The sequence below is a fragment of the Penicillium verrucosum genome, assembly GCF_028828655.1.
Source record: "Penicillium verrucosum strain IBT 35672 chromosome Unknown utg000001l_segment0_segment0, whole genome shotgun sequence".
Lineage (NCBI taxonomy): Eukaryota > Fungi > Ascomycota > Eurotiomycetes > Eurotiales > Aspergillaceae > Penicillium > Penicillium verrucosum.
The window spans coordinates 7,920,371-7,948,171 of NW_026643210.1; the positions used below are offsets into that span (position 1 = coordinate 7,920,371).

Consider the following 27,801-nt stretch of genomic DNA (forward strand, 5'->3'; position numbering starts at 1 on the left):
CAATACACCAACCTTACTCGTGGCAAACATTAATATGAGGTTGATGATAACCTCATCGATGATCGTTGACCGCAACACCAGGATAGAAACGAGTGCTTCTTTATGCAACATTGACGAAGAGGGTCAGCTTGGTGTTCCGCTGCATGGCATTCTCCAGATCCTGATCTGTATAGAGATCGATATAGGACCCGGAGGATTCGTCACGGTACTGCACAACAATATCATCCTGGATCTTCAACCGGTCGCATAGCTTGTCCTTGAGGTGCTGCATACTCACGCCGGATGGGATGCGAATCGCAATCAGGTCATCCTGGAAGAACACCTTGACCTTCATCGCGCTGTTGGTCGACGCGGCCGAGGCTTGGGTAATGGAGCTGGCTTGGCGGTTCATGGGCGGGGGGGCCACCATTGGTGTAGGGTGCGGGTGTGGGTGTGGGTGCTGGGGCACGCTGCTGGGATACCCGTTCGGTGGACGCATTGATTTGCTGCTGCGAAGATTGGCGCGACACGGTTTGCTGGGGTTCCCCGCCGGAGTGTTGCGATCCACCCGAGAATCGGGCATCCTCGCCAAACGCATTGGGGTCGATTTCGAAGTCGCCTTCTCGGGGCGAGAAGAGTTCGCATACGAGTTGACAACGCGAAATATGCGGGGGCATAGACAGGAGCTTCTTAATGTATTCGTCCAGGTTCTGTCGTCGGCCGTTGGAAATCGCGTCCGTGACGTGGGTGACAGGACCCGGCATGAAAGGAAGGGTTCGCCCACGGCCCCGGTTGCCAGCTTCGTCTTCAAATTGAGTCAGGAGGGCGATTTGGAAGTCGTAGAAGTCGTGGTAATAACGCGACAGCTCCCAGCAGCGACCGTCTTCCATCTTCGCCTCGATAATGTACCAATACTTGTCGTTATCGAAACAGTAGCGCGGAATGTAGGCGGAAATGGGGATGAGAAGTTGGTAGCTCTGTTGCGCCATGGGCACCTGTGACAAAGTTCCCTTGCTAGCGTTACGTTGGTGCTCCTGCTCAAAACGCAAATCGTTAGTACATGGAATCGCAAATGGGAGTCAGGAATCTCGCCTACATAAACATTGCTATTTTGACTCATTTGACTCTGGTGGCCCATGGGCATGTTTTCCATGCCCGAGTTGACAGCCATCATGTTGCCACCGCCATGACCAGCCTCAATTTTGCCCAGTGTGATACTGCTGTTTTTGTATTCCGCCGTCATTTTCTTCCACTCTTCAACCTTGGGAACACCGGCGCGTCGCACTGCGTCAAGCGGGTCGGCCACAGCCTGTCCGCTCTGCATATCCCGCAACTCGATGAAAGAAACGGGAATCAGGCCGGGGCCACCGAGACGACCGATGGGTTTGGCGACAAACCACTCCGGGTTAGATTGGGCGATGACGATAATTGCTTCGCCTGCCTTCGCGTCCAATTCATCGGGTCGCTCTGCCTGAAAATCGTACTGGACAATTCCGTAGACCATGGCGCCTTGACCCTTGAGTGCAGACATCCTGAATATGCCGTTTTTGGAGATGGGAGAATCTTGGGAAAGACCGCGGTTGGAGAATGCTGAATCGTGGTCCTTGGACAGGTCGCCGGAACCCCCACTATCCCTCTCGTTTTTGCCGATAACCTCAAAAAAGGAGACGGGCACAAGCCCCCCTAGCACTAGGGATGAGCGGATTGCACGCTTCGTACCAATCCGAATCGTCCTCCCTGCTGATAACGTGAAAGAAATCTCCCTTGCTGAATGTCAATTCCTGCGAGGTCCCCGGCTCTGGTTGGTAGTCGTAAAGCGCTTTAATTACCTGGGAAATGCGGTCAGCCACCGCCAAGAACGAGTTCGAAAGTGGGACAAGGAGGGGCGAATTCAACCCAACTGGCGAATATTGCGCAAGGAACTCTCACTTTTTTGGGGGGTAGAATGGCAATAGCTGACTTGGGTGTAATAGAGATATGGTGATGTTTGGGATCTTTGTCCCCCTTTAGAGATCGCCTAAAGGCCTATATTTTTTTTTAATGAGGAACCCTGATTAATTAAACAGATACACGTATAGGTGTAATATTTCCGGGGGAAACTCACCTTCATGGTTTAAAACCGAGTTAAAATAAAAAAGGGTTTTTTTTAAGGAGAGAGAGAAAAAGAGGAGGAAAGGAGGAGCAGCTTTCTTTTTTAGAAGAGGTGTATAACTAGTTTAGGTGTACCTCCCCTTGACCAGCGTAATCGGTATTGCGGTTCCAACCACGCGGCTTGGATGATTGCCCAGGGGGCCCGCTTTTTACCTTTTTTTTTTTTTTTTACTTTTTTTGCTTTTTTGCTTTGGGGAAGATTTCTTTGTGATGTTGAGTAAGTAGTAGATACAACATACAGAGAGTAGACACACGAGTATATACAACATAGAAATTTCATTTGAGGAATATCTGATATTCATCTTGGTATGGTCAAGGTCAATACAGGATGAGCCTCGGGATATATATATATATATATATATATATATATATCTACTTCAACACTGTCTTATTTGAAGGTAAACCCCCATTGGAATGTAGAATGTATTCTGAATTTGCCATAGATGATCCAGATTACAAGCCGTATTACTTATTGCCGTTGGGCAGACAAATGATAATCCACCGGCTAGTGCAACAGAATCACACCTTACTAGACTAAATACGACTCTGTCCGAGTCTCTCTCTCCACTTGCCTTATATGTACCTTAATATATTTGATAGACATACATTACTAGTACTAAGTGACTAGTTAACTAGTTAACTAAATATGGTTGCATGTTACCAAGGTACCTAGGTAGTACCTATGTTGTAGGTAAGATACATCGAAAAAAAGGTACAAAGAAGGAAAAAGAAGAAAAAGAAGAAAAAGAAGGATCTTTGCCCCTCACTTTCCCCACTTGTAACCATGGATTGACTATACCTAAACCGCGGATTCTGACGTCGCCTCAAAGCCAGCTCTGTCAGGGTTTCTCTTTTGGGATTTTTTTTATTCAATTTAGTATGTACATATGTAATGTTGTATACCTAAAGTATGGAGAGGTGTACTATATATACTGGGGAATCTCCACACAAAGAAAAAAAAAAAAAAAAGGCTGTATCAAAAAACAAAGGGCCTAGAATTGAGGATCGAATCGGATGGGGAGAATTAATCCGTTAAAGATAAAATCTTTTCGAAATTAAAATTCTAGGACCATAAATGCGAGGCTCCTGCAATCTGCCGTGTATGTATGCAGAGGAGATTTCACCAATTTCATGAATTTTTAAGCAAAGTTGAATAATAATATTAAAAACAAAAATAAAAATAAAAATAATAAAAATAATTCAAGACACTGACAAGCTGAAGAAACTCTGTTTAATGTCGATCATCGGCCACATTTCTACCTTGCTCTGTAGGTACTCCATACGTAAGGCATGGATTGTGCCGCTTCCAAGGTAGGTCCCCGCACACCCATGGATATCGGGGTCTCGACCATACCTTCACTTCCTGGGACCCAAAATTTGCCCTACGTGGCGACTTATACGAAGAACTCTGCATATGGGAATAGGTCGTGGATAGATTGAATGTAGGTATTTACTATGCCAATGTGCAATCATCTCCCCGTCAGACCGAGTCACAGAGCAAAGGTTTCGCCCTGTGGTGCTCCAAAAAAAAATTCCAACTCCAGAATCAGACGCCGCCGAGGGGGTGTTAGTATCGTCGCAATTTCACTGGCAATCCCGCGAAAAGAAATCTGGAGGATGCCGAAGAGAACGAAAATGAAGAGGCAACGAAAAGAAAATGTAAGAACACTCGAAAGGATACGGTATAGTTATCCATGTGTGGGTGTAGATGGTGAACGCCTGCCGCTTTTGAAAATACACCAAAAAAAAAAAAAAAGATGAGATGCCTTTAACTGAGATCCAATGGTTTATGATCCTCGGCTCAAAAAAGGGATGGAAAATGTAGACTGGGTTAGATCTGGCCTTTGATATCGACGATACGGTGGGCAGCTGCTTTGGCTTGATCGAACAACGAGCCTGCTTTGCCCGTCAACAGCCGTACAGCCCCGTTCCTCTCCTCCAGCAGTTCTTCGGAGGAGTTGTCGAGAACAAAACGGGCGGTCTGCTCGTCGGACTCGAATCCAAGCTCTTCTGTGATAAATCGAATGTTGACATCTGGTTTGTATCTACAATAAAAAAAAAGGGTCAGCCAGAATGCCCGGACAGAACAGGGAAAAAGTAAAGAGACTTACGCTCTACACATTGTTGCAAGAGCACTCAACCGCTCACGATCGACAAACATGTCCATAAGGTAGGCTCCCATATTCGGCGTATCAAGGTACAACTGGAAGAAACGATGGTAGTTCCCGAGTGCAAGGGCAGAGCGGACATCTAGGGCATGCTTCACGGCCAGGTCTTTCTTATCTTCTGCAGTCACGTCGGCTAGTGCGTCGTTCATCGCCGTCCAGTTCCGTGTGTAAATGAAATAGAGAATACGATAGGCCTTGAATTCTGTCGGGTGTCCTCCCAGTTGTTGCGCATAGAGCACTCGTAGCTGGGTCTGGCACTGGTTGTACTCACCAAGATCCCCTTTCTCCAAGGCGATGCGCGCGTGGATTTCGTAGACAACGACAGTGAATTCATTTCGGATGCGCTGGACCGTTAGGTCTTGACGCAGAGACTTGAACTGGTCACAGATGTAACCGTAGTTGCCATCGTGCTTCCATTTTCTCTTCAATAGATCCAGGGCCTTCTGCAAAACCGGCAGGGGACGAACACTGTCCGGGTTGGGAGCAGATGTCAATCGGAAGTAGTTCTTCTCCAAGGTTTGGCATCGTCCGACAACAGGGCCCTGATCGGCGTCGGCAGTACGCATCGGCGATCCTGCAGGAGAAGAGGGGGATGCCCCGCTGCCCCCAACTCCCTCAAATCGTTTCCTCCTCATCTCCAAATTAGCTTTGGACTTACTAGACTGGTCCAGTGTTATGCGTGGTTTCTTCTCTGTGGTAGGGTGAGTAACTCGATCTTCAAAACGATTGCGGTTAGCTTTTCTCCATGGTGGCGATCCAGTTTCCGAATGATGACCATCAGTTGACTTTCGCTTCCGTGTGGCATCCCCCGGAGAAGCCGGGTGGCTGGACGCCCAGTTTGAAGAGCTGGGGTTGGCTAGGATTTTGTTGCGTTCATTTTGCACCATAGTTTGGGGCAAAGGTAGCCTCTCCCAGTCGATCAATCCCAACTTGTCATTCTGGGCCGCCTCCGTAATAACGTCCCTCAACTTCTCCTGCATTTCAGGAATGCTCACGCTTGCAACCTGGTTTTCGGGAGCAAAGCAGCGTTGCACATACGAGCGTACGGGTGGTGGGAACTCCACTCGCGTCCGGGCTTCCGTATCCGGTGATACCGACTGCGTGGGTTGGGGAGGAACGGTTCCATTCGTTGTCTTGGTATGATGGGCGAGGCTACGACGCGCTTGGACTGGAGTGTATGCTGGAGTCGCTGTCAGGTTATTAGCCTCCTGACACGAGACCAACGAGACTCGAGTCGAATCATTTTTCTTACCAGCTGGAGCAAATCCAGTAGACATTGTGCCTGGGACGGTAGAGCGCCAAGGTGGTACGCTGGAACTCATCGTAGATGCAAGATTTGGAAAAAAAAAAAGAAAACAAGGAAACAGGATGAAAGGAAGTAAAGAGCTACGAAGGGGCAAGACTCGAGGAAGGGCCGGAAGAATCAAGTTTTGAGCTTACTCCTCGGCTGGAACTGATTTGAGATAAGGGAAAAGATGATGAACGTTTATTTCCAGGTGAGATGGTCACGAGCCGGGGGAGAGTGAGAGTGAAGTGCACACAGACTCGACCCGTGACGGTGAGCGATACTCGCTTACTCACCGGACCTTTGTTTATCCGACCATCCCGCGTTATCGCGTTATCGCAATCGCCTTGCCTTTAGATGACATACTACCTCTATCTCTTTATGGTTGATGTTGGGAGCTGGTTGAACCTACTAGATGTTCTTCAAGTCGCTGGATCTGACTACTGCGCTCAGACCCTTGCTATTACCCGATGAGATCCTTCTCTTTGTCCAGGACGCGGTGGGGTTGTATGAAGGGTAAGTAGCTCATGATGATGCTCCTGATGCGGGGTGCTGATTGGAGGCAAAGGAAATACAAAATCCAGAATTACCAAAATGGCCATGCCTATCTCACATCCCACAGAGTGTGCTATGTTGCAGCTGAGGACCCGCGAAAGTACTCAGTGGCTATTGATCTGAAAGAAATCGATCGAGTAGAGTCTCAGGTGCGACATGCATACGTCTTCCTTTTGAACCTTTTACTCTCGACCAGTCACTAACAGACACACGGATTCAAGGCTGGTTTCCTAAAATCATCCCCGAAACTTACCATATACCCGAAACCCCAGAAGAAGAAGACCGATAAGTCGAGGAGCGCAACAGCCAGCCCGGCTCTGGCCCAGAAATCGGCCCTTCATCCGACGCAGTCACTTTCTCACCTCCCACAAACCCACCTTCCACAGAGCTCACCATCTCCAAAGCCAATCAATGCCACTTGGATCTGTCCCATATGCTCTTTCTCCAATCCAGTCCCGTCGAATTTCGACCCCGCAACGGCTAGTGCGGCAACAAATTTACCTCCTTGTCTAGCATGTGGCATCAAACCACCATTTACGACAGTCCTCAAAGCAGCGATTAGTGCTGTAACAAACCGGGAGTCTCAATTGACGAGTTCAATTGGGTCATCGGCCATTGCACAAGATACAAGCCAACCAAATGCCAATGCGTCTCTATCGCCTTTTGAGCACGGGGGAACTGTCTCTTGCCCACGATGTACCTTTGTGAACCATCCATCTCTCATAGAATGCGAGATTTGTGGAGCGCCTCTATCTGCTGGCTCCTCAGCGAATGCCAATCGCGTAGACTCTCCTGCGCCGTTATTTGAGCAATCCCATATCGCGAACACGGAAGTTAGTGAAAGCATTAAACTTTCATTTCGTGAAGGTGGCGATAAGACGTTCCATGAAAGACTTAAGGGTGCATTGGTTCAAAGAAAATGGCTTTTGCAAAATGCGCCTCCAGTGCCTTCGCCGTCGCAAGGTGCATCCTCGCCGGGTTTACCTTCCCTCACCGCTAGCATCGAAACTCCTCTACCCTCAGCACCACGACCCCCCGGAGTTGGTATCGCGGGATTAGAACGCCGAGGGCTGGAAGCCCGGAGGAAAAACGAACTCGTGATAGGGAATGCCTTTGAAGACCTGGAGGCTTTAATGGCCTCTGCTAAGCAGATCGTTGCGCTGGCTGAGACTCTGGCGCGTGAGTCGGGCATGACTACTAATGAAGGTTCTTCAGAAACAAATGCGGTTCTATCCGAGTCCGCCGCGGCACTCGGGATGGTGACAACCAAAGACATGCTCAGTTCCGGATCTGAAAGTCTATATCTATCAGAGCTTGCGCGCGACCTGGCCGAGTATCTCACTGATGACCGCAAAGGCATTTTACAGCGGGAAGGTGGAATTATGAGTCTAATTGATCTCTGGGCTGTCTTCAATCGGTCCCGTAATGGAGTAGAATTGGCCAGTCCTTCGGATTTCCAGAAAGCAGCGGAGCTGTGGGAAAAGCTCAAATTGCCAGTTCGTCTACGACGATTCAAAAGTGGTCTTCTTGTGGTGCAGCGATATGACTGGAGCGATGAGAAGACCATTGAAAAACTTCAGGCCTGGATGGAGGAACTCCGGCGAAATTCCCCCGACGATCCGGTTCCCTGGGATTGGTCCCTATTTGGCCGGGCTGTTACTGCTCAAGAAGCTGCGCATCGGTTCAAATGGAGTGTTGGGGTGGCTGCTGAAGAGCTCGAGATGGCTGAAGATCGGGGGGTTCTCTGTCGAGAAGAAGGTATTGAGGGTCTGCGTTTTTGGCGCAATTATATCTCGTCCCGTGAGTATGATGACTTCTCCCGCCTTGTTATCTGAGGTAGGTGATGCCATAGGAATGTATATACAAAAGTTGCATATACCCCCACGCCGGGCATAATAAAATGATGCATGGAACACATTTGGGGTCGGAGCATGAGGCTGAGGACCTTTGCTTCCCCCACTATGAACTGGTGATCCTAGCTAAACACTGTGTATCCATGCCTTCGATGCACCTGGACTAAAGGATATTGCCAAGATCCCGTGAATGATGCCACTACATACCAGTAACTAGACCTACAATCATTAATGCATCTACCTACTTACGGTGGTTACAATGGGACAGCGCTGTGAACCTAAAGAATGCCAATCTAAACTTGGACATTGGGACATCAACAGATTCACAGCTATAGATCACACACCAGGCTCTAAAGGAATTGCACTATAGTCTATATTCTTTGTTTTCATCAAAGAATTATATTGAATATTGGTTGTCATTCCATATTTGGATCTATTCTACTGCATTCTGATATCCCGCAAGACAAAAACGGTGATAATAGGTAGGATACACGAAGTTGTATGGAAGGAAAATAAAATAAAGCTCATCAAACCCGCGTGACAATTTCCTATTCTAAAACTCAAACGCTAATGACTGACTTGAAATAGTTGCAAAATGGAACCGAAAACTGCCGCCTGTGCAGCTACTCTCGGCGACGTCGATCTGACTCAAACACAGTGAATCCATCAATTCCCCGCCCATCACTTCCGCCGGTGCGGAAGAACTCGGTCATGACCCCGATGGCGTAACACGTTCCTGCGGTGGCTGTGCCTGCGATGAGCATTCTGCGGCCTGTTTTGCGAAACGAAGACTCGGATTTTGTGGTTGGTTCGGGATCGGGACTAAAGGATTCGGCTGCTGAAGGAGGCTAAGTTGACTTGTTAGGAAGCCACCTGAATAGACAGTTCTACTGTCTACTCACCTCACTGGTGGATTGCCGGGGGGCTCCAGCGTATGTGGTAGCGGAGTCCATTGAGTCGTGGCGGAGATGTTGGGCAATTTCGGCGTGAATTTTTGGTTCTTCGTTTCTTGCAGTATTTGAGAGGATATGACGAGGGGTGCTTTGGGTCTTTCGGAAGACAAGAATGTTGCCTCCACCTGTTGCAATTTCATAACCATCTTCTTGCATCTTCTCGAAATAGGGCAGGAATTTGGCAGGGTTATGCAGTCGAGACAGAATTTCACTTGGACGACTATCTTCATCGACACCGAAGAATGAGTCTGTGTGTGCAACTGAGACTTGCGACGTCGACGTATCAAGAGCCAGAATGTGGAATTTAGGGGAAGGGGTTTGGGAGGCTGCTGGTTGCTCTCCTTTTTCAGTGGCTAGGTTCTGGCTTTCGAGAATGAAGTCACCAACACGGTCTTCGGAAGCATCGAAATCCAGCGGATTGGCTTGCGCCTTCGGTTCCAAAGAGGCATAACGAGAGCGAATTTCACTAGCATCCAGGGCGCTCAGGTCCTCATACTCATTGGGACCCTGAGAATTCGCCATCTCAGAAATGAATTTTGCCTCTAATTCATTCCCCGGTGTGCAATCGACAACATTGTTGGTTATCCTAGATGTATCAAGACCAGTAGGTACTTCTTGCCGTAATTGATTTTCCTCTGTTGAAGTTGCGTTGCATATAAAACTGGCCTCTAGCTCGCTCCCAGGAGGACAATTAACAGAGGTCTGGGATTCCGGTTGGGCAACGTCCTGGCTGGCTGACTCTGATAAAATATGGGCTTCAATCTCACTGCCTGGAGAGCACTCAAAGCTTTCTTGAGCGCCTGTCATAGTGGCGGTGTCAGTCGTTTGACGAACAGGACTGTCAGGCTCAGATTTGAGACTACGGAGATCAGAAGAAAGCTTTGCATCCACCTCGTTGCCTGGTGGGCAATCGATTGAAATACCGGCTTGTTTGCTCGGAGGTTGTGTCTCCAACCCAGACGGAGAACTCTTGACAGGGCCACTAGGAGAATCACAGACGAATTTGGCCTCCAGCTCACTTCCCGGGGAGCATTCCACATTAGTGCCCGCAGTCAACCCGGCATCCAGATTTAGTCTGTTGGTGTTTCTGTTGACCATGAATGTGTCCGGCTGAGAGTTTGCAGATCCAGAAGGGCAATCGGTCTTTACAGAGGGCTTTCGTTTGGTTTCCTGAGGGACTTGAAGCCTGTCCTGTGCATCCTGGGAGGTAGGGGTCGAGGTAAAGTGTGCATTTAGCTCAGTGCCTGGAGGGCAGTCAATGGCTGACTGTGCACTTGACAGGGCTTTGGGACTTAGTTCCGTGTTTCCGGGCTGGAACTGTCCATCCTCGGCCAAACTTGGGCAGTGAGCGAATTTTGCGTCGACTTCAGTACCTGGGGGGCAGTCAACCACTTTGTGAGAGTTGATTTCTGCTTCCGGCTTGCCGGATTCAAGTACATCGGGCAGTGGTACCGGCGCCATGCGTCCACTAATAGGGTCGTACTGCAATCCAGCATGATTGGCGTCACTTCTCGTTTGCCGCTTGTCTACTCCCGGCCCAGCATTGCGTGGCTTTTTTAAACTGGTAAGTGACTGAAGGAAACCATTTAATGAAGTTTCGTTCTTATCGAAATTCTGAAACGGGTCCAATCGGCGCCCAAAGACGGCACTGTAAGGGTCTGCCTCTATGTACTTTTTCAGCAACTCCATGCGTTTGTGCGTCTGCCCTAAATCTGAATCCCAGAGCCTTCTTTCTCGGTCAGGTGGGAGGTCGGGGAACCTTGATTGAAGAAGCCAAGCTGTCCAGCTCCAGCTTGAGTGTGTATCGTTGGGGGCAGCATTGCTGTCACGGCAAGTTCCGGGCTTTTGCTGATTGTATAGGGGGTATCGCTGATATCTGTGGAAATATCGTGAAATACGTTCTGTCTTGTCTCCTTGGCCGTTTCGTGCACATCGCCATATACTCCGATTTGATTGTGGGGTCACCAACTGGGAAGATGGTGGGCGAATAACTCGAGGCCCCAAATTTCTGATTGACATTGCAATTGGGGAACTCATGATGAATCCTCAAGCTTGTATATGAAAACCCAAGGTGTTCTTTATTTCTGACAACTTGTCGCGGTAGTCAATGAATCTGTCGATCGGATCCACTTATGGGGTACACTGATAAGAGGAGTACTAATCCTGGACGAGCCTGTCCTACAGTGGCCTTTCAACAACAAAAGCGATTGGGATAGATGGGACAATAAGATTGATATCCTATATTCTCGGTCACAGTTGAAGAATAAACGAAAAGGAATGAGGAAGGATGAAATGAAGGAGGACCAGAGGGCTCCGGATCACAGATCAGCAACGGGGTACAGCCAATCGGCGGTCGCGGCTCGATTTCCCCGCAAAGTTACGTCAGCAGAATTGACGTCACACTTGGACATCAGTTTCATCGCTGCTATTTGGGGTCACTCCTTGCGTTAACAAAGCAAGTATGAGATACACATAAAGGCATTAATTCACTTCAAATGACCAATTTAAGGCTAGGACAATGATATGTGCCGCCCCTGAAGCAACAACATTGAGTCTGCCAATGCATGCAGGCAAGATCTACAAAGGCGTAGAAGCAAAACTCAAGAATAGCCCTGCTAGCGTTCGGTAGCCAGGTCATCAGAAGCCACCACCTTAAAATACTTGAGTAAGATGGCTAAAAGAAGCCCATGCTCCTTATCTAAGCCACATCTGAAGGCCGAGATAACAAGAAAGAGGCATGCTCACGACACTGGAACAGAAATGTTGCTTGTCAATATATATGAGTACTGACATACATATCTACAGTGCTTCTCTATACTCCCCGACCATAAATTACAAGAACAGTTAGCCGCTTATGTGGTCTACTTAGATGTTCTTTTTCTGTCCTTTTAGATATGTATACGAAGACGGTACTACATTGTATAGGAGAATTTCCTATGTATAACTTCAGAATAATGCTTTTATTCTAAATCGCGTACTTTGCAAATACAAATATTTATAGTCTCGTTATCGCATCGTTGTGCTCCGACCTCGGGAAGTAGTCAACGTGGGGGAATTCCTAATCGATAACGCCCTCCAGGGCATTTCCCCACAGAATCCCCGACCGAATATTTTGAGCGACTCTCAACAAATTCTTCTCGAACCGATTCCGACTCAAATCATTTCGACTCAAATCCTACAAAATGTCTAAGCCAACACGTACCCCCGTCAGCACTAAAGGCGCACCCGTTCCACCGCCAATTCTCTCCCAAGGTATGGTCGTGGGTAACATGATCTACTGCTCTGGCCAGTTGGGAGTAAACCCGACCACAGGTAAAATGGTGGAGGGAACTGTCCAGGACCGAACAGTACGAGAAACGCGAAGTCTAACTTGTGATATATTTTCTGATATGCGAACAGCGACAAATCTTGCGCAACCTTAACGCCGTCCTAGAGGCCGGAGGGTCGAGTCTCCAAGATGCAATCAAGGTCAACATCTTCCTCACCGATATGGCTGATTTCTCGGCTGTGAACGAAGTCTACGCTACTTTCTTCTCGGATCCTAAGCCGGTAAGAATTCCGTGGCCAAAAGAACGAGATTCGAATTCCACAGGAAATAAATATGATCCAGTCTGGAATTCGTCCCTCTTTCTCTCATATTCCTAGAAAAAGTGGATCATTTCTCACTATCGTCGGGCCTGGCCCTTTTAGGTGCGTACTTGCATTGCCGTAAAGTCCCTCCCTCAGGGATCGGATGTCGAAATCGAGTGTTCTGGCCTGGTTACCAAGGTTGGCAATGGACGCAGTTCTAGACTTTGAACAGGACTGCAAGGATGACGGTGACGTGGGGAATGAATAGGCCAGACAACTCCACCTGAATTGTGTCATGGCTCTTTTTGATGGTCCAACTCGCGTCACTCTCCACCGGAGGTGAAGAATCAAATGTGCGAGAAATATAGCCACGTGATTTATGTATAGTTTACAGGCTGGCTCGAAATATTACGAACCCTTTGGTCTTGATTATTATGTAATTTTTGTTTAACACTTTTCAATAAATACAGGCTGAAACCAAGGATGAAGGGTGGAGATTGGAGCTGTATCGCTCAGGAACAGGGCTAGCGTCTGCACTTGTCCATGGTACAGGTTATGAACCCCTGGAAGTTAATTATATAAAAGTCTCTTACCTAGGTAAATATGGAGTACCGGGAGCATTCATGGACGCTTGATATTATTGTTCATGTCTTCAAGGAAGAGAGTCAAAATTCGAGCTAACACTGGAGTCCTAGGTCAAACAAAGGGAATGTGGCTGAGTCAACTATAGCTAAACCCGTGGAGCATCCATGGCTCTCGCATAAGCTTGTATGCTTGGTTCGTTGTTCCTGCATTTCCAAAGTCTTTTCGATCTCGAGGATCCATGCAGCATGCAGCCACAAGCCCCTGAACAAAACTAAAGAGGCCAGACCTTGGAGTAATAGAAGAAGAAAATTGGAATCTAGCGAAGGCGATAAGGCTACAGTTTCTCGGCCTAATCGATTTTACACCATTTGCAATCTCAAACGCACTAGGAATGCTGAGCATCCGAAAATGACGACAAGAATGAGGGGAAATCAACTGCCAACTCCTCCATTCCGATCGGGCACGTGGTGTATTTTATCATTTTTCAAACTCGAAAGCTCAATCAGCTTCTATATTGTATATTCTACACTATGAGCAGGTGTTCGTGTCAGATTGATTTTATTAATCTATTATTCTGGAGATAAAACCTAAAGTTTCGATAGAGTGTGAAACATTCTTGATAACTGCCGGTTTTTAATGACCCGATTCTGAGCCAGGGCTCATCCCCTACTTCTATACGGAGTAGTGGATTGAACTAGTAGCGATGTCGCACAGCGTATGACTCGCACGCTAACTAATATAAATTAAATTTATATGTTATATGAGACTCCAAAATGCAGAACCAATTTATAGCTCACAGAATGCTAGACAAGTTCTTCTACCAAGCGAGAAGCACTAGTCGGCACACCCATGCTGATTCTATTTCTAGGGTTCTTTGTTGATCTTAAGCCCAAAGGAGCTAAGTGCGTAAGACTAATGAAATTTATGGTCATGATGAGCCGGGGGGTGTCTGGCGAACAAAGGCCCAAAAAAAGCCTGTGTATCGCAGACTTTGAGGTGGTAAAGAGGCCCAGGGGGCCGTAATTGGGGCCACGCACTTTAGGTGATTCCCGACACGCTCAGGTACGCGTGTGGAAAGGACCCACTTAGTTGGACGCCCCCAGGCTAGACCTTGCAACGGACTAAACTTTGCTGGGAATTGTCTTTGCGCTTGCGCTTTTCTTTTCCTCTTTTCCTCTTTTCCTCTTTTCTTTTCTTTTTTTATATTATGATCCGCGGCTTGGGTGGGTTTACCTCGGACCCCATGGAATTTATTTTATTTATATTTTATTCTTTTCGTTAATGGTCTCCGAGACTATTGATCGGCTTAAGTGAAAACGGCTTTCCAGGCCCTTGACTGGATTCTTTTGTCTTTCTTTTGCAGAGTTACATTGTTCAAAATTAAATTCTCATTTTCACACAGGCTCTTTTTTATATATCTATACTCCATATACTCCGAATCTGGCATTGGATTGTAATACACATATGCAATACAATTATTGTAGGTTATGAGTTAAGTACCTGCTCAATTCAGATTTGAATGTTGAGTTACAATCTCGTCGTGATCGTTTGTCGATCCTGATATTCCCAATGGCTAGATTGTGCTCCAGATATTATTGTTGCACAGACAAACGGCGTAGCGGGAACAAAAGAAAAGGAACATATCACCCAAGTACTTGTACATTGGCCTCAACACTGTATATGCCGAAGAGGGCTCCAGTCCGATGTACTGGTACATATAAAGCGATCGTGGACCTGTAGGGAATCGGCTCATTCATTATCCATTCCGGTTTGCTGCATGGCATGACCCATCATTGCCATTATGTACAAAGTACTGGCCAGACTGCCTAACTGCCTTGTCTCGGCAATATCGTGCAGGTTAGTGTTTAGGGTAGCTTCAAATGTTAGCTACATTTGTTTCAGATAAGGGCCTTGGGAGAGATACCTTGGAAGGTGTTAAACAAGCTACAAATATTATGGTAAAGAGAATATAAATTTCTAAGTAGTTAGATCAGAATACCTAACTAACTAGTTATCCATGGATGTAGGAATAATATCAAATGCAAAATCAGCAGATATCACAAGCTAATAACTAAACAACTCAGGGGCAACAGAAGTGCGTGGCCACATCCCACGCACCTGCCAAACGCCCGGGCCGGCTGATTAAATACACTAAAGTACACTAAAATACATTAAAATACATTAAATACACTAAAATACGTAATTTACCGTAAATTATCCTTGTTGACGCTGCCACAACGTGTGCCGCTCCCCCCATTTCCACCTTTCTCCTCCGCCCCCCCTAATGATGGAGTGATCCTCTTCTTCTCTAATCCTCAACTTCATTCACTCATTTACTCCTTTCTTTCTCTCCCTTGTCTGTTTTTTTTTTTTGCTGTGCTCGCCTGTTGACCCCCAACGGTGTTTTTGACCTAGGCCAATCTCCCCTTGCATCGGTCACCCGCATTGCCTGTTTTCCCTTTCTTTGATCTCGTTGCCCCGGACGGTTCTACAGAAAGTCGTCGTTCGCTCCTTACAGCTTTTCTAAGCCCACACTCGTTTTTCGCCTTTTTGGGGGTCGTTTCAGATTCACAGAAATCCCCCTTTCCATTCGTTTAAGGTTGGATTATTGTTGGTGGTCTCATCGGTTGCCATCGAGACATTGGGTACCTGGAGAATAATCTTGGAAATTGTGAATTTATCACATTTGTCTGAATTTTAGTTGTGTTGGAAACTCAAATATTCCAGGCGATCTACCTATTGTCACATCCCCCTGATCTTTCATGAGGTGTTGACAGACGGTGTTTATCGCATTTTTGTACACTGACCTTGGACTCCCTCTGAGCTATCACGTACAGAATTGTTCAATATGCGTCCCGACGCCATCTCCGCTCTCACAGCTTTCCTCGCTGTAGGCGGTTTCCAGCTCGTCGCAGCTCAAGATGCTCCCGAAGCGCACGTTCAACGGCCCCGATGGTACTTCCCAAAGGATGTCAAGCGAACGGTTCGCAGAAGCGCTGAGCCCGAACCTGGCTCCATCCTCGACGGTGTACTCGACAATTTGAGTCCTACCCAGGTTATTTCATCAACGGCTACTCCCGCCCCCGAAACCTCCGCCCCGGCTCAGTCCCAGAAGGGACAGGAAGTCGTTGTTGTGACCATCTCGGTCGACCCCAAGAACCCCGAGATCACCCACCGTATTACTGGTACTTCGACCATTGCCGGTGAACCAACTGGTACCACTACCACGACTACTCAGAAAACGGAGGGTTCGAGCATCGAGAACACCACCAAGAAGAGCTCCGAGGCTGCATCTCCCGATGCGGAAACCACAAGCAATCAGGGATCGGCGATCGACTCATCAGCCAAGCCTTCGACTACAACCTCTAGCGCCGGTCTGCTTGGTGATTTGAACTCGGGTTTGGGCAACCTCCTCGGAGGCGATTCTACATCCTCAACTGTGGCCACACCTTCGACTGCGACCGCATCCTCGACTGCGACCACACCCTCGCCTGGGACTACTACCTCCGACTCATCAGCCAAGGCTTCGACTACAACCTCTAGCGCCGGCCTGCTTGGTGATTTGAACTCGGGTTTGGGCAACCTTCTGGGAGGTGATTCCACATCCTCAACTGTGGCCACACCTTCGACTGGGACTACTACCTCCGACTCATCGGCCAAGGTAACTTCGCCTGCTTCTTCTGCTCCTGCCGCATCCTCTAGCGATGGTCTCCTTGGTGACTTGACCTCAGGATTGGCCGGCGTTTTGGGCGAATCATCAACCAATAGCTCTGTATCCGCGACACCCACTGGCACCTCTAGCGCGAACAAGATCAGCAGCGCAGCCTCAAGCACGACAAGCTCGGGGTCGGATCTCGCCGACCTTTTGGGACTAGGTGACAAGTCTTCCAGTGGCAACAGCACAAGTGTTACTGTGTCCTCGGATGCTTTGAGTTCACCTACCATCCCAGTCAGCGTACCCGCTTCCGCTACTAGCTCACCGTTGACCACCTCCACCTCCTCTGGAACTACAACTTCGGGTGATCTCGTCGGTGGTCTCGTGTCAGGCGTGGATTCTCTGCTCGGTGTCACCTCTACTGCCACTGGTAGCACTGCCTTGATTCCGACTGCGTCTGTGCCAAATGGTAGCCTTTTGCCGCCCAAATCGAGTGGTCTCATTCCTGGCCAGGGAGGTACTAACACTGGTGCCATCCCCACCCCGACCAAGACCCTGGGATCAGTTCCCGTCCCACACTCGCCCGGCTCTGACCCTACCTCAACTTCCGGATCTGAAACCTCTGGTTCTAACACCGCCTCGGCTCCTTTGTTGGGCACTACCACCACCGCCTCCGTTCCCGGCAGTGGCTCTCACGAGAGCTCCAAGGTTCCTATCCCCACCTCTCACCCAGCCTCCACTCCCCTTCCCTTGTCGACTTCGTCGACTGCGTTGACTAAGGCGACTTCGGCGAGCGAAGAAACGAGCACGGCCAAGACCACCGTGGAGCCTCAGACTCCGACGGAGACGCCTACGCCCTCCACCTCCAACGACAACGACTGGATGCCATCCACCATCCTTATCGTGCCTACCGTCACCGCTACTGAGAGCTCGACCTCCGATCAAACCGCGAAGCCCACAGCACCACCGTCGCTCCCTGGTTCTATCACCCCGTCGAACGAGGTCACCGAGCCTCCGGCTGACTCCATCTTGCTCCAGCTGGGTTTCAACAGCCAGCTGCCCTGGTCATTTGTTGCAACCACTCCCTTGTCGTCGTCGCAGATCTTCAACTACACCCCTCAGGCTATTGAGAACGCTTTGCCAGCCCTCTCTGCCAAGGACACCCCGGTTATGTTTGCTATTGAGCCTTACTATAACTGGCAGTCCACGGGCTATAACGCCACCCTTGCGATCTTCTTTTTCCCTCGTGACAAGGTTGATGCTCTGAAAGCGCTTAAGGTTAACCCCAATTCTGCTCTCTACAACCAGGCTAGCGAATCCATCCAGTCATTGATGACGATGGTTGACCCTACAATCCCCCTCGAGTTCACTGGAAACTACCCTAGTGGTACTAGCGACTCAACTGGCGGTAGCAGCAATGGTGGCGATGATGATGGCTCTGACAGCGGTACCAACGAAAACACTGATGGCTCTGCCGGGAGCTCCAAGGCTAAGGCTAGCTCTGTTGGAATCGGAGTTGGTGTTGTGGCCGGTGCTGCTGCTTACGGTGCGGGTATGTTCTGGGTAGCCCGCCGCTACCGCAAGAGAAAGCAGCTGCACCAGCGCTCTAGCTCGACCGTTGAGCAGATGAGCCAGGGAGGTTCCGCCGCTGGTTCGATGCTCGCTGCTGGTGGCCGTGCCCCCAGCCATGGTAGCCGTGGAACTGCTCGTTCACAGATGATCAGCGCTCCCGTCATGGCGGAGAACTCGTTGGGATGGAACTAGACATGCTTTTGACAATACGACGTATAAGCCACTCCTTCCATCACGCCCCACCTTCTTTTGGACCCTAAGACGACAATCAAAGGGCACCTGGACTTTTGAAGACCGTTATCTCCTCCGAGATAATTGCTCTTTTGAATCCGCCAATGCTCTCCCCACTCTCCAACGGAGGCAGGGACAGAGAGACTGCACAAAACTTCATTTTCATTGTCTATCATCCGCCAAGGATTTACATGTCACATATCACCTATCTCTTCTTCCTGTGCAATTTTTGACCGGCCACTTTTCTTCTCAACATGATACTCTGAGCGACGGTTGGTCGTCGCTGCGCGTGTCGCGTTATCATTTCTTTTTTTCTTTCTTGACATATTCCCCCTTTTGTTCACCAAATATTTCTTTTTTATCCCTTTACTCCTTTCAATGGCACTGGGACAACCAAATTTGGGACGAATCTTTTTCTCTACTTTTGGCTTCCACTTGAAAGCTCTCTCTTATGAACTATTGGCCATTCAGTCTTTGGACTTGCACATTAATAATGGATTTAGGTGGCATCTTTTTGACAATGGGTTTTCTCTTCCCATGCCCTTTGTCCTCTCTCCCCTTCTCTCTCTCTCCCCACCACCCCTGTCTCTCTGTGTTGTATCCCAATTATGCTTTTTTTTGTTTTTGCGTTTCTGCGTTTCTGTACAGATGTATGAAATGTGTCCAAGTGCCGTGTGGCCCTGTAGATGTGGACGTGAACCTGTCAATGAGATGAGTAGATCTCCTTTTTCTTCAAACTTTTCATGGAAGTAAATTGTAGTGTAGGCTTGCTATTCCGGACATTTCACTTGCAGTAGACTCAGTGTCATGAGATATACACTGTATCAACTGACGCTTTCGTAGATCAGTCGATTTGGAGTGAACATTTGGCTAATACATACGAGTTGGATGAGAGCGGATTATACAGAATGTCACTTATCCCTCCGCAGAACTGTATCCTTTTCTCTCCCTCTCACAGACAAGCTTAACCACTTCAAGATGGCCCTGCTCTCTCGCCAGTTCAACTGCACACTGAGTTCGAGGTGTAGGTCTATGGGGAGACACGTTATTCTGTATTGGGGCATTGGTATCAGCCCCCTCGTCGAGAAGGAAGCTGACCATATCAGCATTTCCTATCGCAAGCTGCAAGGGCCAGAAAATGTCACCTCGCGGATGAATCTCGACATTATATTATGTTTATATGATTACGAGCAAATGTGAAATACTAGAAAATTGACATATCAGGAAAAATAAAATATACGGCAAGATTCCAGGTATAGGGCTGTCTATGAAGTCAGTCAGCTATATCAGTCTGTCGTGGCTGCTACTTCTTTCGTATTATATCCTATACGTTCGATGAAGGTTGATAGATTCAGGATTATACAGACATAAAGGACACACTCTTCTGTTGGATTGCCAAAAGGGCCAACTTGTCCAAATCCGAGTCCGATAGTTCTTGATCAGTCTGTTTCTGTGCCCTAATAACCAAATTTTGGCCATAATGATGCTCAAACTCGACTCTCGTATCCCAAACGAAGAGCGGTGAGTTCTCACGGAAGAAATATGGTTGACCTTCCTTCTTAATAAGGTCAAACTTCTGCCGATGTGCAGATTGGTGAGCCGTTATGAATTCCCCTGTCGTTGTCACTGCGACACTACAGTGCCAAGGACTCATGGAAAACGAGTCCTTCTGCGGGATAAGGGGACAAGACAGCTTCGTCTGCCCTGACGACGGATGGATAGAGAGACGCAGTGAGTCGGGATAAATTTGGCGTACTAGCTCCGCATACTCCTATAACCTATGAGATTAGCCCTCTTGTCGCTTTATATGGCGCTCGGAGTGACTTACCACTCCCCGGACGATCATGGCCTTTGCAATACTCTTGATTCTCTTTTTATATTGTTTAGGACCAGCGCAATCCCTGGTCACTGGGCTGAATTTTAAATCAACTTTCATGAACTTGTCGTATCCTGCATGAAATCAGCCATGAACATTGATTCGACTCAGAAGCCACAGACTTACCATTGTAAGTCCTCAGATAATCCTCATCACTTTTCAAAAACTTATCGACGTCAAAGCCTGGCCGTCCACATCGTTGATGAAGTTCAGCCCTCGATAACCCACAGAGCTTGACATAATCCGATTTGGAAATCTGGGCACTGGTATAAAGACCCAGCATATTCATAATACGGTGGAACTGGATACAAGCATATCCCTTCTCAACAGCAATCTTCCGCAGTCGATTCCCATATTCCCAGACCTCCTCATCAGAAATTCCCGTAAGATCTAAAATCCAGCAATCAAATTAGTGCCCGATCCTATATCTGATATCCAAATTCATAGGATAGTTCAATCTCACCATTATAGCAAATCCCATCCGTAACAATAACCACAACCGCACCAGGCGGGTAAACAGCCTTAATATCCCGGCAGAGATTCACCAACCGCGCCAACCCAAGCTCATCCCCCAAATCTGGAAGCGCACCTAGCACCTTGTCCATACGGTTATTACTCTTCATTGGAAAAGCAGGTAAAACCATAGGAATCGCCCTATTGGCTGCGACGTGTGTTTGCACGCGCGGCGTGAACGATGACCGACCCAGCCATTCTCCGGCTGCGGTTGTGCGCTCATGGGAACCATAGCGCTCCACGATATTCATTATTTCTTCCGCCTTCAGGCGGGTTGATGTGGGACATATTTCCGGTGCATCTGGATGAGTGTCGGTGGCAACTTCAGGTTTGGGAGGGACTGGGTGTGGTTTGGGGAGAAAAGACACTCGTGTCTTTGGAGTAGAGGTGATGCAGTCCAAAGGGATTATATTTAGGTGAGCAGAGACTTCGACTGTTGCTGTCGCTAGCATTTTGATATAGCTCATGATAGACAGGAGTAGGGATGTCGGAGTTAGGGATTGGGAAGGGATAGATTCGGTATTCGAATGTACTTTTGATTTATAAGGGTGATGTCCTCGTGTCTTGTATTGGAATTTAGTGGCTTTCTATCGCCACTTCCATCTCTCTTTCTTATACACGTGGTCTTCGTGTGTATTCGCTGTTTCAAACTTCCATGTGCCCCCTTCCCTCCTTGCTTTCTTCCCCGTTCTTTTTCTACTCTTGGTAACTTTTCTCCGGTAAATTCTTAGTGGAGACTATATTATTGGACTAAAAAGCGAAAAAGCTAAAATAGCATTGTTTATTGTCTGACTACACGTGTGCGTGTCTTGAGATATGATTGTTTCCATATGTCCGGATTAGGCATTTTTGAAGAGCCCCGGAGAAACATAATATGAATACTAGAAGTGAATATCAAGCGTTACAGGCAAATATCTACTATTTGGACAGTGAAAAATGCGCTCCCAAAAAAGAATCCTATAGCTAATCGAACGGATTGTTCATACATGACCTAACCCAAGCCGTTTCCCGATTAGGTCAAATTTAGAAGAAGCTTACACGAGAGGCCAGGAAAGAGGGGAACCAATTAATGTCTAAGGCAAAAGATTCCGGGAAGAATATGTAACACGTCGATGCCATATTTGATTATCTTCAGGGCTGAAGGCTAATACATCACGAAAAGTCAAGAAGGCCCAGGGTTTCTAGAGGGGATCTCGACACTAGACTGGCCGATCAAGTACCCACTGCTCTCGGTACAAATGTCAGCGTGTACCGATGACATAAATCACTGCAGCTGTTGGGGATGTCCTAACTATACTCATGCCAAGGCCGGTGAGTATTTCCATCCCCCCAAACCTCCGTCATTCACATCGAGTATTACGTCCGAAGCCTTTACCAAGAAAATTGAGCTGACCTGTAACTCTAATAACGTCTTTCAGGCAACCCCATTTAGTCACAAGAAGTATGAAGCTTCCTTTTCTCGCACCCAGCGATACTCCATTCGCTTCGCGGTCTCCATCCCGACTTCGATACCACCGTAATGCGCCGAAATAAACTCCAACATTACATCAATCCCCGCAGTAATTCCAGCAGATGACCATATCTCAATCTTAGGTGGCAACGACAGGCCATCAGACACCTTGTCATCGGGAACAACATCACGCAGCCACCTTTTGTTACGCTGCCAATTCACGTCGCCCGTTTGTTTTGTGACATCGTCGTAGCGAGCTGAATTGGTTGTGACCTGTCGTCCAGCTAGAAGTCCAGTCTGCGAGAGGACATGGCTGCCCGTGCAGATAGTAATGATGCTGTGGCGGACATAAGGCGCAACCGCGGTCAGAAAGTCCTGAACTTCCTGTGTGTTGGAGACTTTAACGTCATCGAGTGTAGCATCAGTGTTGTAAATACGGTTTAGGCGTGTTCCGGGACCCCCTGGGATGATCAACACATCGATGGGTTTGAATTCACCACTGCCGTCGTCGGTAACTTTCCCCGCTTTCAGGGAAGAGATCACGTCAGCAAATGTACATTGTGGTAACATTTGCTGATTGCAAGCTGTGTTGATACTTGAGGCGGGTATATCAAATTGCCATTTTGCCTTGGCGGGTGGGATTGGTTTCACTGAGACTGGGTCGAGAGTTGCGGCTGATACAGTCAGGGTGATGGCTGATGTGTCAGGGTACTGCGTACGGATGTTTAGAATGTCCAGCGGGGCCGCCACATCCATCAATTGAAACCCCGGGAACAATGGAAGGTGGTAATGGAGAGGTTTGATGGTCATTTTGTGTAATCCTCCGTTGGTGGACGAAAAGGCCCGTGAGGAAATGAGTTGGAGGAAGTGTGGTCGCAAGGAGATCATTCCGAAACAGAACGGGCCACACACTTTTTTGATTCAGAGTATTCCAAGGTTAGGGGGAAATATATCCTATATCCATACTCATGTACGGGCGACTGATTATGCCACCCGACACATAACTCATTGGTTCATATTGCCAGACAATAATTTAGATCTCTCACTTCACAAGTACCATGTTGAATCTATAGTTAGTTACTTTATATAACTAGTTAGTATTTTTATAAATGAATACTATTGAGCAACCTGTTACTATATGAGGAGAAAGCAGAGGAAGAACTATTAATTGATTAAACTAGAAATTTGGGGTATATACCCTGCTAAAACCATCTAAACTCTGCTCTTTTTAGGGAGGCCTAAATTAGTACCGCTTTATATACCGTCCTAATATAGTGTACTATAAATTCTTAATATACTAACTTACATAGATAAAACCTTTCGCTACTATATAAATTTAGGTATCTCTATATTTCCTAGCGGCTATAAGTTTAAAGTCCTCATGTTCATATTTTTTGTGGACAAGAGAAAATAGGGAAAATAGGATAACACTCTAAACAACAAGTAAACTATGTTATGTGGTTTAAAGGTGATACCTAATTTAGTGCGTGATATTCGTCATTCTTAGGGGTAAGACAAGTAGATACGTAGAATAAGTCTCTATAAAATATAATCATGTATGTACAATTTTAAGCCCCCGAGAAGTGAGACCCGGCTACAAACAACGCTCCAGTCAAAATGCAAATACCCCCAAATAATTGCGCGTACAGGTAATCACCTCCCCGTAACGCGATCAGCCGCCCTGCTATGTACGGTCCAGTCAATAGAGGAATGCTATTGATCGTGGTGATCATGCCAACACGTGTACCAGATTTCTCCGGGTCTTTAGATCCAAAGTACGCATTGGCAGCAGGCAATTGGCCCTGCGCACAATTGACCAGTAACCCATAGACCGTAGCCCAGATGAACATGCCAACATGAGTGTGTACACCAATCCATCCTAGAATGGCAATTCCGCAAGGGATGGAGACTGCAATGCAAGTCCTTACCGCGCCCAGCCACCGGTCCGCCACGAATGCAGATGCAATGCGAGATGGAATACCAACACCGTTCATGAGGATTAAAAGGAGAAGTGATTCGGATGCCGTGAAACCTGTGTGAGCCTGGGCAAATTGTCTAACCTGTAGATGTTGTCAGTTGCTGCCCCCCACCAACCCAAATGTGAAACAAAAACAAAACTTACATAAATATATGCAAAGTAAATACCTTCGAAAATCAAGAATGAGCCGATCGAAAATAGGAGGTAAGGACGTTCACGGAACGCACTAAGATCCACCCAGGGAGGAGAACCCCGAGGTGTAATGCGAGACCTGGTAAACTTAACAATTATAATGCTGTTAAACAGGATAATGGCCGCCATGACCCGGACGGTCCACGCGAAACCAATATTGTCCATACACTCATAAGCGACCACTGGGAAAACCATGCCCCCAGTCGCTGCCCCACAAGAAGCCAGCGAGACGGCCATCACTCGCTTAGAGTTGAAGTATGTCGCATACAGCGAGATCATGGGGCTAAAGACGAGTCCGTGGCCAATTCCACTAACTATGCCTTGCGCTAGCCAAAAATGCCATAACTTTGTGCCGAATGAGGTCGCCAATGCTCCGGCAACCTGGAAGAGACACCCAAGAGCGATACATTGTCTCAGATAGCCTGCGTCCATTGCTCGGCCTGAGAAAGTGGCCAGGAAATGGACTAGGAACATTTGCACCGCTCCGATCCAAGATGCATTCGCTGGGCTGACTTGGAGAGTTTTCACGTAGTATTCCTGGAAAAAGCCATATCTATATCGTGTCAATATTGCAATTGAGATCGGACAGTACAGGGCTCTCTTACGATGTAATATAGCCCCATACATTGAACACAACCAGATGTCCGGTCAGAACCTGGGTCCAGGCCATGAGACCTCCATCGGGAATTTCATTATTCTCGGCTTTGCGGCCTTCATCTTGTAGGCGGGCATCTGGGTAAACAACGATCTGGGATTCCTCTGTAGGAGTAGTATAGGTAGTGGGCGACGTTGCGTAGGACGAACCGGCGGCCGTCGAGGATGCTCCGGCGTCATGACTCTGTGATATGTTTGGCTGACCCATGTTGTTTGGGAGGGCTTCACAGAGCAAAAAGAAAATATATCCCAAGATTGCAGAAACAAAGTGGGCGGTAGGCAGTATATGAGAGAGTTGAATTCTAAAATGTGACTCTTGACTCCTACGTTAGGTACTACGTACATTGTGGAGTCGATGTACCCGCTCCCTGTAGAAATATTGCAGATATGTTCTAATTCTGTACGAATTACAGGTAATTCTGCAGGTTAAAAGTATACAGTATGTAGGTAGAGTAATAAAATACCGTAAACTATATGTCACTGCAATCGAATGTTGATCTTGACGCGGAGGGAAAAGAATAATATCCGATCACTCCCACATTTTGTGCACACATCCGTCACTTCCTCTACATTCCATTAACAATGAAATTTGAATACGCTCCAGATGAAGTGCCTCAAAAGATCGTCGAGGTGTTAAAGCGGTTTTGCCTGCATTCGAGCAAAGATGGCCATCAGAAAGACGTCGGAAGGGTGTTCAAGTCCGTGCCTGAGAAGCTGAAGGTCAATATCACCTCAAATCAACCGATAACCATGGTCTTGCCTGCGTTTCCATGGAAAAGCCCAAACCAGGACAAAGTGCTGGGATATGGGGCTGATCTAGGAGAAGAAATGGGTCTGGCGAAGTTGAACCACCTGTGCGATGAGATCTCAAAGGTCTACCCTTACGGCGCACGCCTAATCCTCATTTGTGACGGACCGGTATATAATGGTACGTAATTTTCTATCTCGATTTAGTAGTGATATAACTACTGAGAATGAAATAAATAGACTGACAAGCGTAGACTTGGTCGGCGTTCCTGACGACGAATACTACGATTATGGCATTGAGCTGCGCAAAATCGCCCAAGAGAAGCATTTTTCTTGTATCCAGTTCACCCGGCTGATGAACCTGCTGGGGGTAGGAGATGGCGAGAAAATCCCCAAGGCAGATTACCTGCGTCTCGTCTCCACCTGCAGGGAGAAATTGATGTCATCCACATACTTCGATCCGACATTTGACATTGACCACGAGTTGAGGACCAATCCAGACACCGAAACAACATACCAGAGCTATTTTAGTCGAATCTCAGAGGATCTAAAATGGGCCAAAGGGTTTGATCCTGTTGTCGCGGCCGACCCGACGCTCTACGCGACTGAGGTGTCCAAGATGGCAAAAACCATGATCAACCGGCTCATTGTAAGTTTCATTGCCTTGATATACTTGGTTTTTGGGGGGGGTTCCAAAATATGACTTCCTGGCTGACTGTTTTCTCAGGCATATGAAGCTGTCATCAACGCCACACTTGGGAAATACATCCGTCTCTCGATTCACCCTTCATTGGGGCGAAACAAGGTCTCTATTCCCCTACTGCGGCAAGGTGACATGTTTGGTGATATGCCGTGGCATGCAAGTGTGGTCGTACTTTCAAATGGAGAGATTAGGACCGGAAAGTCCCGAGAATTTCGCGAACTGTACGAGGTTGTTATGAAGCATGGCCGGCCTTATTACTTCAGAGAGCGGAGCTCGGCGTATGAATGGGAGGCAGAGGTGGAGTTTGAGCATGACTATGATGGGCTGACTGTCAAGAATCCTTCTCAGAGGGTTCAGAGACTTGGTAGAGATGATCGCTTGAAGTTGGCTCGCTTGATTGTGCAGTATCAGACCAAGTCGGTTCGAGTGGAGGGCTTCGAGGTGCCAAATGACGCGTGACCGTTTTTATTTCACTTGCTCTCTCGTGTTAATGATATTTGTGCCGGGAAAAGGATACAGAACCACAGAATCCAGTGACAGAGTGCCTCACGAGGATAATAAGGAGTGATGTAAAACTAGTTGTGCCTTCCAAACTAGGAAAGTGGGTCTACCACAAGTTCCTCTATTTGGAACCATGGGTCCTTGAGACTAAACTGACTTTATTTCGACGTCAATTCTGTTGTTTGGACACTGTATAGTTGGCTTGGTCGATAAGGCAAACCTTTCATTGATGATGTCTGAGCTGGGGCAATCAGCATAATCTGTGCTATTGACGAGGTCAAGGTCATTAAACGTCTCCCACTACATAAAATTGAGCATCACACGCGGATTACACATTTCAAAGAAGCCGAGGAAGAGGTTATTAATACTAAAGCCGATGACTGCCTCCGTCGCAAACTCCAATGTGCCCATACAAATCCTATGTCGATGTATAACCAAGTTCCGGTGGGCCCAAGAAAATACAGAGTCTTCACTATACCCCTGGTAAATAAAAGGTTCATGCGGACGTCGGATCCCACAATGTGATTCTGGATAGTGCTTAGTACGAAGGTATCGCCACATTCCGCAACAACTGCTCTTTGTGAGAACCACCGGCTACGTTGTTGGTCTTCTTGAGCCGAAGATATAATA

The 27,801-nt window shown here is 47.6% G+C and overlaps 10 protein-coding genes across 10 annotated transcripts; 4 read left to right on the plus strand and 6 right to left on the minus strand.

Moving 5' to 3' along the window:
* Nucleotides 1–100: 100 nt before the first annotated feature.
* N7516_002902 (phosphatidylinositol-3-phosphate-binding protein BEM1) lies at nucleotides 101–2,089 on the minus strand (the record flags this gene model as incomplete). The annotated part of the gene is given in 5 exon segments (XM_057215622.1): nucleotides 101–310; nucleotides 321–1,013; nucleotides 1,076–1,668; nucleotides 1,830–2,004; nucleotides 2,084–2,089. The coding sequence occupies 5 exon segments, from the start codon at nucleotides 2,087–2,089 to the stop codon at nucleotides 101–103; spliced, it is 1,677 nt and encodes a 558-aa protein (XP_057077505.1).
* A 1,872-nt stretch (nucleotides 2,090–3,961) lies between these two features.
* On the minus strand, nucleotides 3,962–5,575 carry N7516_002903 (uncharacterized protein; the record flags this gene model as incomplete). The annotated part of the gene is made up of 3 exons (XM_057215623.1): nucleotides 3,962–4,175; nucleotides 4,242–5,487; nucleotides 5,551–5,575. The coding sequence occupies 3 exons, from the start codon at nucleotides 5,573–5,575 to the stop codon at nucleotides 3,962–3,964; spliced, it is 1,485 nt and encodes a 494-aa protein (XP_057077506.1).
* A 423-nt stretch (nucleotides 5,576–5,998) lies between these two features.
* On the plus strand, nucleotides 5,999–7,973 carry N7516_002904 (ESCRT-II subunit protein VPS36; the record flags this gene model as incomplete). Its single annotated transcript, XM_057215624.1, has 3 exons — nucleotides 5,999–6,099; nucleotides 6,152–6,287; nucleotides 6,360–7,973. 3 exons carry the CDS (start codon nucleotides 5,999–6,001, stop codon nucleotides 7,971–7,973), a joined length of 1,851 nt encoding a protein of 616 aa, XP_057077507.1.
* A 641-nt stretch (nucleotides 7,974–8,614) lies between these two features.
* N7516_002905 (uncharacterized protein) lies at nucleotides 8,615–10,633 on the minus strand (the record flags this gene model as incomplete). The annotated part of the gene is made up of 2 exons (XM_057215625.1): nucleotides 8,615–8,839; nucleotides 8,894–10,633. 2 exons carry the CDS (start codon nucleotides 10,631–10,633, stop codon nucleotides 8,615–8,617), a joined length of 1,965 nt encoding a protein of 654 aa, XP_057077508.1.
* Nucleotides 10,634–12,126: 1,493 nt separating this feature from the next.
* Nucleotides 12,127–12,742, plus strand: N7516_002906 (uncharacterized protein; the record flags this gene model as incomplete). Its single annotated transcript, XM_057215626.1, has 3 exons — nucleotides 12,127–12,291; nucleotides 12,344–12,493; nucleotides 12,635–12,742. The coding sequence occupies 3 exons, from the start codon at nucleotides 12,127–12,129 to the stop codon at nucleotides 12,740–12,742; spliced, it is 423 nt and encodes a 140-aa protein (XP_057077509.1).
* Nucleotides 12,743–15,947: 3,205 nt separating this feature from the next.
* On the plus strand, nucleotides 15,948–18,518 carry N7516_002907 (putative mucin family signaling protein Msb2; the record flags this gene model as incomplete). The annotated part of the gene is made up of 1 exon (XM_057215627.1): nucleotides 15,948–18,518. The coding sequence occupies one exon, from the start codon at nucleotides 15,948–15,950 to the stop codon at nucleotides 18,516–18,518; it is 2,571 nt and encodes an 856-aa protein (XP_057077510.1).
* A 1,396-nt stretch (nucleotides 18,519–19,914) lies between these two features.
* Nucleotides 19,915–21,398, minus strand: N7516_002908 (isocyanide synthase family protein; the record flags this gene model as incomplete). The annotated part of the gene is made up of 4 exons (XM_057215628.1): nucleotides 19,915–20,328; nucleotides 20,386–20,507; nucleotides 20,560–20,823; nucleotides 20,897–21,398. 4 exons carry the CDS (start codon nucleotides 21,396–21,398, stop codon nucleotides 19,915–19,917), a joined length of 1,302 nt encoding a protein of 433 aa, XP_057077511.1.
* A 980-nt stretch (nucleotides 21,399–22,378) lies between these two features.
* Nucleotides 22,379–23,206, minus strand: N7516_002909 (uncharacterized protein; the record flags this gene model as incomplete). Its single annotated transcript, XM_057215629.1, has 1 exon — nucleotides 22,379–23,206. One exon carries the CDS (start codon nucleotides 23,204–23,206, stop codon nucleotides 22,379–22,381), a length of 828 nt encoding a protein of 275 aa, XP_057077512.1.
* A 758-nt stretch (nucleotides 23,207–23,964) lies between these two features.
* N7516_002910 (uncharacterized protein) lies at nucleotides 23,965–25,428 on the minus strand (the record flags this gene model as incomplete). Its single annotated transcript, XM_057215630.1, has 3 exons — nucleotides 23,965–24,456; nucleotides 24,519–25,119; nucleotides 25,172–25,428. 3 exons carry the CDS (start codon nucleotides 25,426–25,428, stop codon nucleotides 23,965–23,967), a joined length of 1,350 nt encoding a protein of 449 aa, XP_057077513.1.
* A 374-nt stretch (nucleotides 25,429–25,802) lies between these two features.
* N7516_002911 (isocyanide synthase family protein) lies at nucleotides 25,803–27,129 on the plus strand (the record flags this gene model as incomplete). The annotated part of the gene is made up of 3 exons (XM_057215631.1): nucleotides 25,803–26,148; nucleotides 26,222–26,616; nucleotides 26,695–27,129. The coding sequence occupies 3 exons, from the start codon at nucleotides 25,803–25,805 to the stop codon at nucleotides 27,127–27,129; spliced, it is 1,176 nt and encodes a 391-aa protein (XP_057077514.1).
* Between the last annotated feature and the right edge of the window lie 672 nt (nucleotides 27,130–27,801).